General features: G+C 42.9%; 1 protein-coding gene across 2 annotated transcripts in view; it reads left to right on the forward strand.

The window, feature by feature from the left end:
- Positions 1-8281, forward strand: part of TCEANC2 (transcription elongation factor A N-terminal and central domain containing 2) — a 44421-nt gene extending 36140 nt beyond the window's left edge. For both annotated transcript variants that reach the window (XM_008074269.2, XM_021707113.1), the window contains one exon: positions 7280-8281. In XM_008074269.2, coding sequence (XP_008072460.1) covers positions 7280-7468 — 189 coding nt within the window. In that variant the 3' untranslated portion in view covers positions 7469-8281. The remainder of the gene's footprint in view (positions 1-7279) is intronic.
- The last annotated feature ends 222 nt before the right edge of the window (positions 8282-8503 follow it).

The raw sequence follows: 8503 nt of genomic DNA on the forward strand, positions 1-8503 counted from the left end.
ACTACTGACAATCCCGCCTCTGCCCTCCCCTGGCAGTTTCTCACTACTGCCAATCCCTTTCTTATAGTATTACGATAATTGTTCAAGGTCCACTTATGAGCAAGAACATGTGATACTTGGTTCTTTGTTTCTGTGATAGATCACTCAGTATTATAGATTCTAAGTCCATCCAAGTAAGCAACAAATCTTATAAGCTAATTGATACTCTGGAAAAATCAGACAAATAACATCCATGTATTTTCCTCCCCCAGAATATCCCAGGGCATCCCCATTAAAGTATCCTTAAAGAATGTTTAATATTTTTTTTTTTTTGAGTTGGAGTCCCACTCTGTCGCCCAGACTGGAGTGCAGTGGCCACTCCCGGCCACCACAGTCTCGACCTGCTTGGCTCTGGCGATCCTTCTGCCTCAGCCTTCCAAGTAGCCGGAATTACAGGCATGTGCTACCGCGCCCAGCTGATTTTTTAATTTATTGTAGAGATGAGGTCTCGCTGCCCAGGGGGGTCTCAAACCCGCGGGCTCAGGCAATCCACTCACCTCAGCCTCCCAAAGGCGTGGAATTACAGGCTGAGCCACCGAGCCCAGCTAAAAAAAAATTTTTAATGTTTCTATCTCATTCACAAAAGAAAGACAAATGGACATATGATATATATATATATATATATATATATATTCTTTTTTTAAAAGAAAGTTTTGGGCTTTTTTAAAAATACAAACTTACAATAAAAAATATAGAAGGGGGAGGACATCACCACTAACCTACCTACCACCAGACAGAATCTTATTAACATTTGGTGCATTTCCTTTTTTGGTAATTAGGGCTTTTTAAATAAATGCTGGGCAAGTTATGATGTCTGAGGTTTATTAAGAGTCAGTTATATGCCAAATGTTCCATAAGATATTTTTATTGATTATTTAAATAGCATTGCAGAAAATTGACATATTTATTTACATTCATGTTGTCTCTTTAATCTTGATTAATTTCAGTGTCATTTTGTATATCCTTTTCTGTATGTCTTTTTTTATGTTTATAATTTTAAAAATCTATTTGATAGTTAATTAATATGCTGTAACACATCCAAAAGTTTGCTAAACTTTTGCTAAAAGTAGTTTTAAACCCTGGGAAGAGAGGAAAAATGATGAAGGTTATAAGTCTAATTTTCCAGAATATTGAGTAGTCAACAAGACTTGCTATTTTAAAATAAAGTTTATTTGTGAAATAAACAAAAAATTGTTGCAGAAACATATAGTGTGGGTATATAATACATAGTTAATGTGGTGGTAAATACCAGTTCCCTGTGGTATTTTTTTAAGTTAATGATAATAACGAAGCTATGCTTGTAAGGATTAGTGAGCATTTTGCCTACTATATTAAACTCCATAATAATTATCCTTTTAGTTTATCCATTAATTATCCTTTAAATGGCACATCAAGTAGTAAGCACTCGAGTGTTACAAAGCAGAGTTAAAAAAGTGATACATTTGTTAGTGCTTTCTAATGTAATTGGAAAAAATATCAGATTAAGCATTGCTGAATGGCTTTGTCCCCAGAGAGTAAATTTAAAAAATTAAAAGTATGCATCTTGCTGTCTTTCTTAGCCAAAAAAAAAATCAGTTTTCCTTGTATAAACAGCATTTGATAGCATGTTTATCATTTTGTTATGTCAGAGAATATAAATTCAGACACTTTTACGTAAGGTTAATTCTTAGCACCTATCATCATCTGAGATATTTCCATATTAGGGTAAATCAACGAAACGTCTAATCCAGTATCTGGTCTTTGACATGTTGGGTACATTCAAATCAGATTTCAGATCTCCATAAATGTGCTTAAGCAGGCAGTGGCAAATCATTGGGTAAGTTATTGGTCCAGTGACTAGAAAGCCTTCACAGTTTGATTCTAGCATGTGTTTTACAAACCCCAAATCTTCTTACTACATTTTTTTGTAGGGAAAAAAATGTTTCCATGTTATTTGTTTCACTTGTAACCTTTAATAGTGAAAGCCACAGCTGAAGAATATATACGCAGCCGAGAGGTGCATCTCTTTATTACCCTACAGATCTTGCTTTCTAGATTCATGGATTATTTTCTTGTTCTTGGAATAATGGAATAGGTGAATAAAAACTCCATCGTTGAAACCCAGGCTCCATTCCCCTTTACTTTCTCCCTTCTGGATCTTCTTTGTTCTTCCCTATCTTTCAGATCTTTCCTCATATGAACGTCCCCTGTGGTGTCATTCTCTTACTTCCCCTTCCTCATTATCCACTCTCCTTTCCTACCTCATGGCCTGTGATCATTTTCCTATTATGTCATTAAAAAAAATGAACCTGATTCTCAAAGTGAGCCTGTATCATTAAGAGTTATGAAACACTGGCTGGTTGGCTCAGTTGGTTGTCAGATGGTGCTAATGAGATCCAGGTCAGGGGTACGTCCCCATAAGGGACTGTTAGTTTTTTCTTTGTTTAATGACCTCAGTCTGCACCCCTGGCTTTGACCAGCTCTCTCATAAATGTATTCAAGTTGTCAAAAAGAAGTCAGGGTAGATATGTACAAATCCAACCATGCTATTGGGAAACCCACACAAAGTTTGCTTCTGGTGGCTATTCAGTTCAGCATATGTTTAGTGAGTATCTACTAGGTCCTGGGGTGAACACAAATATAAATGAGTCACATTCTCTATCCTAAGAAGGCTTACTATCTTCTGGCTGAGAGCCTATAAGTGATTAAACTATGAGGCCGTCTGTACTAATGGTACGAGCAGGTGTAGACACACGAAGTACAGAGCACTTAAATCTAGTGGGGGAATCTGACAACATTTCATAGAAGAGTTGAACCTAGTAATGGGGAGGTTTTTTAACTAGAAAATATGCATAAAATGGAAACATTACATTTCATATTTTATCTGCTATGTATATGATGTTATTGGAAGAGCAGGAAGGGAGGGAGACACACATGGGAAGGAAGGACATTCATTTAACAAATATTGGCTAAACACTATGTGCCACTACCTATGCTGGGCATGGGGAGTTTTAAAATGGATATGATGTGGTATAAACTCTAGAGAGGCTTACAGTCTTCTGAGGAAGATAGACAGATAGTTACAATACAGTGTGAGAAGTTCTGCACTTAAGAGAAATGCAAGAAGACCTGGTTTGTTTGTTTTTGGAGTTGGAGTCTCACTCTGTCACCCAGTCTGGAGTGCAGTGGCACACTTACAGCCACCCTATTGTCAACCTGCTGGGCTCAGGCGATCCTTCCGCTTCAACCTTCCAAGTAGCCAGAACTACAGGCATGCTCTACAACGCCCGGCTAATTTTTTGATTTGTTGTAGAAATTAGGTCTCGCCAAGTTGCCCAGGCTGTTCTCAAACCCATGAACTCAGGCAATCCCCTCACCTCGGCCTCTCAAAGTGCTGGGATTACAGGCTTGAATCACAGCACCCAGCCAAGACCTGGTTTTATTCCCTTGCCCTGAAAGTACTTAAAGATGTGGCAGACATCAGTAATTGCTTATGGCCCCATTTCCCACTGGTGAAGGACAGCTTGAGGTGGTCGTGTTTTACATCTTCCCCCAGCTATAGCCAATTCATCCAGGATCAGACAGCTGAATAACACACACTCAACTCACAGGTACAAGTTGATAAGGAAGGCAGATCAGATTCCCTATCTCTGGGAAATGTGAACTAGGAAATACCAAGAAACAATAGTGCAAGTGCTGAAACAGAAGGGATATTGGAGGAGTTCTGAGGAAGCAGAGTGTTGGGTAGAGAAAAGCTATGTAGAATAGGGGGAGAGAATAAGGCCATTAGAATTAGCAATGGGTAAGGCCCATGGAGAAGAACAAAAACACGTGAGAAGGAGGCCAGAAAGGATTGGTTCCCAGTCCCCAGATAAATCCTTCCAGCGGGCCAGTTCCCTTTCCCATTCATGCAGATTGTCTCATAGCAAAACCCCTTTTTCTCAATTTATCAGTGGTCCGCTTGTCCAAAGGAACTTATCTAAAACACCAGGTAAGGACTCACTGGAAGGGAATTATCAATTTTGGTGGGTTTGATTACCCAAAGGCAGTTACAAGATGGGCATCCTTGGCCAGGCTCGGTGGCTCAGCCTGTCATCCCAGCACTTTGGGAGGCTGAGGCGAGTGGATTGCCTGAGCCCACAGGTTCAAGACCAGCCCCGGCAACTTGACGAGCCCACCTCTCTACAATAAAAATAAAAAATGAGCCGGGTGTGGTAGTGCGTGCCTTAGTTCCAGCTACTTGGAAGGCAGAGGCGGGTGGATCGCCGGAGTCCAGCGGGTTGACACTGGGATGGCCGTGAGCATGCCACTGCACTCCAACCTGGGCAATGGAGTGAGGCTCCAACTCAAAGAAAAAAAAATAGATGGGCATTCTCCACTTCTTGCAATAAACTTTGTTATACACAGCAGTGCATGATGAGTTATTTTCTCTTAAGATTTATATTTTAATACCACAGATAATTTTTCTTTGTTCTCATTCTAATTGGTCTTCATTTAACAGGAAGCATGCACGAGAATTGTTTGATGCTTCCTTTCTGTGCCCATCACATCACACACCACTGGAATAGCACCTGTCATGCCACCCCCTGGTTACCTGTGTACATGCTGTTTCCCTTTTAGGCTGTGAGTTTGTGGAGGGCAGGGGTTGCATCTTTTCTGTTTTATGTCTCCAAGATCAGGCCAGACTCAAAGTAGCAACTCAGTTAACTATTTTCTGAATAAAGTATGTGAATTCCAAGGTACTCTCGGAGTTCTTTTTTTTTTAAATCGGAGTCTCACTCTGCCACTCATGCTGGAGTGCAGTGGCATGATCACAGCTCACTGCAACCTCGACTTCCTGGGCTCAGGCGATCTTTCTGCCTCAGCCTTCCCAGTAGCTGGGACTACAGACTTGTACCACCATATTTGGCTAATTTATTTTTGTAGAGACAAGGTCTTTCTCTGCTTCCAGGCTGGTCTCAAACTTCTGGGCTCAAGCAGTCCTCCTGCTTCTGCCTCCCAAACTGCTGGGATTAAAGGAGTGAGCCACCGTACTCAGCCTCCCCTTTTAACAAATATAGGTACTATATTAATATTTGCTGGAGTGGCCATGGCTTGTTTTACAAACCTTCTATCCTTGATAACCACTCACCTCAAAAAAAAAAAAAAAAAAAAGGAAGGAAGACTTTCTTGGTAAGTGAATCTCTAAAAAGTCGGTGACCAACCAGCCTCACACTGTGATGAGGAACCTTTCTGGAAAATGCTTCAGGACAAATGTTGGGTACTCAGCCAGCCACCTTTCCAGCTTCCTACAGTAGTCTGGTACCAGGGCCACCTCAGGCCGGGGCTAGTTCAGTGCTGTCCCAGAAAACCTTGAAAAATCTTGAGGAGTCTGGGTTCTAGAGGGCCGTAACACCAGGTCAGCTTACTCCAGCATAAGCCTAGGAGAGAATCCTCCAGTCATGAGGATAACAGACTTTTGTGAGCACTACTTGTCTGCTAGACCTAGGCCTAGATATTCATGCTTTTCCCCCTCCCTGTCCCCCGTGTGTGTGTGTGTGTGTGTATGTGTGTGTGTGTGTCTTTCTCTCTCTCTCTCTCAGTCCTATTCTGCTCCATGTTAGGACATTTTATTAAATGTCAGGTGACCCCTTTTTTCTTTTGGGTGTTTTTTTTTTTTTGAACTTTGCTTTTTACCCAGAAGTATAGTACGTATACAGAATAGTATACAGAACACATGAACAGCTCAGCGAATTCATCACAAAGCAAACATTCACTTTAGCTGTCCAGCTCTTGCTCATTCTCCAGGCATTAGGTTAAGTGCCATTTCCTCCTGAGTTAGGCACTGCTCTCCTAGGTTGCTCACTGCTCTGTGGCTGTGCTCCCCAGCACTCGTTCCCCCACCCCTCCTGGCACTCAGGACCCTTGCAGTCCCCATGACCAGTGGGTGGACTCTCCTGCTGGACTGTGCTCCCCATGGATTCAAGGATTCTGCCTGCCTTGTTCTTCAGTCTGAGCACAGAGCCTGGCACATAGTAAGTGCTGAATAAATATTTGGATGAGCGGCTGAGGTAGGGAGAGAAGGAATGAAGGACAAAGGGAAGTGAGAGAGATAAATCTGTTTCCTGTTTTCAAGGAACATACTACTGAGGGAGACAAAACATAGATCATTATATCACATTATGATAATGACTAAGGGAAGCTCAGGACATGTGACAGCCTGAAGAACTTTAAGTCTTTTGCACTAGCGCTATTTTGTGGTTGGTTGTTTATACCTAAGCTTTGACATACAAATAGGAATGTATTTCCTACAGAAAATTGTGTCTTGCTTATCTGTGCAGAGGTAGAAAGATGTGGGAAAGGGCTGAGAATGAAACACTCAGGCTGGGCCTGGTCAGGGTTGGGAGGGGAATAGCTGGAGATGGACCTGGAGGGGAAGGTAGGGCTGGGAGTCTCTGACTAGCATCCCAACCTGGCCTGGATCCAAACCATGTAGACAAAGTCGCAGGCCCGTTCTGCTTCGATTAGATCTGAGGCCTCAAGATGACTTGGGCCTGAGCCAGACCACCCCAGAATTGCTACAGGACCCATCCCCTAAGCCTACTCTGCTTAATTGAAACTGCAGGAGTCTCTCCAATCTCAGCCAGTCTCTTGGAATGTTGGAGGGAAGGTTAGTGAGGTGAAAGGAAAGAAACATGAACTTTGGAGTCGAGGATCCCGGGTCAGAGTCCCAGTGCTATCTCTTAGTAGTTGTAAGACTTTGAAACTTTACCTTTGAACCTGTCTCCTCATCTGTGAAATGTGATAATAGGAGTTATAAGCACAGAATGTGAAAAGTGATTTACAAACTGCTATATACACATATTAGGATCCAGACCCAGTGTTTCCAACATGCTATAAGGAGCTAAAAGGCACTCTAAAGACACACAAAAAAGTATGAACAGTTATACTGATTTATTATTCTTGGTCTTCGTTTCCTGGTTGGGAAAGTATAGGGCCCAGTACCCGTTGCTTAGTTCAGGCCAGTTTCCTGTTATAATGGCAAATATTACCACCCGGCAGGGGTTGTGTGAATGAGGTCCCTGTCACAAAGCACATGGCCTTGTTCTTTAATTGCCAGGGTGGAATTAATTTGCTCTTCCTGTTTCTCTTGTGACAGGAAGTAGATGTCCTTGAATTCCAGTTGATTAATGGAGGCCTCTGAGCAGAGTGCTCCAGCCTCTCTTGCTTTTAATCCTTATGCAATGCAAGGTCCTAATTTGATAATTTTGCTGTTTTTTAGATGGATCACCTACTGGTTGAAAATATTGAGCGGGAAACGTTTCATCTCTGCTCCCGCCTCATTAATGGGCCGTACCGGCGGACGGTGAGAGCCCTGGTCTTCACATTAAAGCATCGAGCTGAAATCCGGGCTCAGGTGAAGAACGGCTCGCTGCCGGTCGGCACGTTTGTACAGACCCACAAAAAGTGACCTGAGGCTGGTCCAACCCTGGGCCGGGCAGAGAGGAAAATGGGTCTCTCTCTGCCGTTCAAAGGTGCTTTTGAGTTTGGGTGATGGCTATGCTAGATTTTCCCGTGGTGCCGTTCCTTTGCAGACAGAGGATGCAGAAAGCTCTGGGAGACAGGCCTGTAGGAACATGCTTCATTAGCTGTAGTGCGCCAGGGCTGCCTAACAGGACACACATGGGCTGTCACTGGGAAGCGCCATACGGTTGCCGTCACCCAACACGGTGAAAGGGTGACAGATTTCACTGTGAGTATGCCAAGGACACCTCTAAACTTCCCCCATGTCAGGCAGATGAAGTTACTGCTTTATTTCACCACCCTGCAGGTAACTGAAACTCAATTACCGCTGCCGCTCACTTGGTTCCATCCCCTTGAGTTTATATAGCTCTGGTGCCTCTCAGAACTCCCCTGTCTGTTCTCTTTGCTCTACCCCAGGGGTGAGCCTGCCGGAGCCTGCCAGAGCCAACCGACTACCCCTTCTTCCCAGAGCTCACTTATCTGAACGTTTCAGCTCTCCCTGGAAGACCTTCCGCGTTGGTCTCCAGAGCCCCCATGCTGAGGCTTCTAATGAGGAACTGGCCTGAAGCCTCCCACACCTCGGGGCTTATTTGAATACATTGGCTGTCTCGGCTTAGGGCTCTGTGGAAGATACATAATGAAATTTCTCTTGAAATGAATTACTGCAGTAGAAAAAATGTATACATATATATGTTAAAATAAAACATCTCTATACAGGACTGCTTAAACAATTGTGTAAATTATATCTGCTTTTTTAAAGTAATAAATTTGGGCTTTTTTTCCAAAACAAAAAGTGGGGTTTGTTCATTGACAAGCGTTTTGGGTTGAGAAAGGGTACTGTTGGTGAAGTTAAAGAATGATGGGACAGCAAATTTGAGGGGGGTAATGAGACCCAAGGGAGCTTTTTTTTTAAATTAGGGGAGACACCAGGTATGGTAGCTCATGCCTGTAATCCCAGCACTTTGGGAGGCCAAGGTGAGAG

This window comes from Carlito syrichta, unplaced genomic scaffold (genome assembly GCF_000164805.1).
Source record: "Carlito syrichta isolate Samal-C Ts95f unplaced genomic scaffold, Tarsius_syrichta-2.0.1 Scaffold316384, whole genome shotgun sequence".
NCBI lineage: Eukaryota > Metazoa > Chordata > Mammalia > Primates > Tarsiidae > Carlito > Carlito syrichta.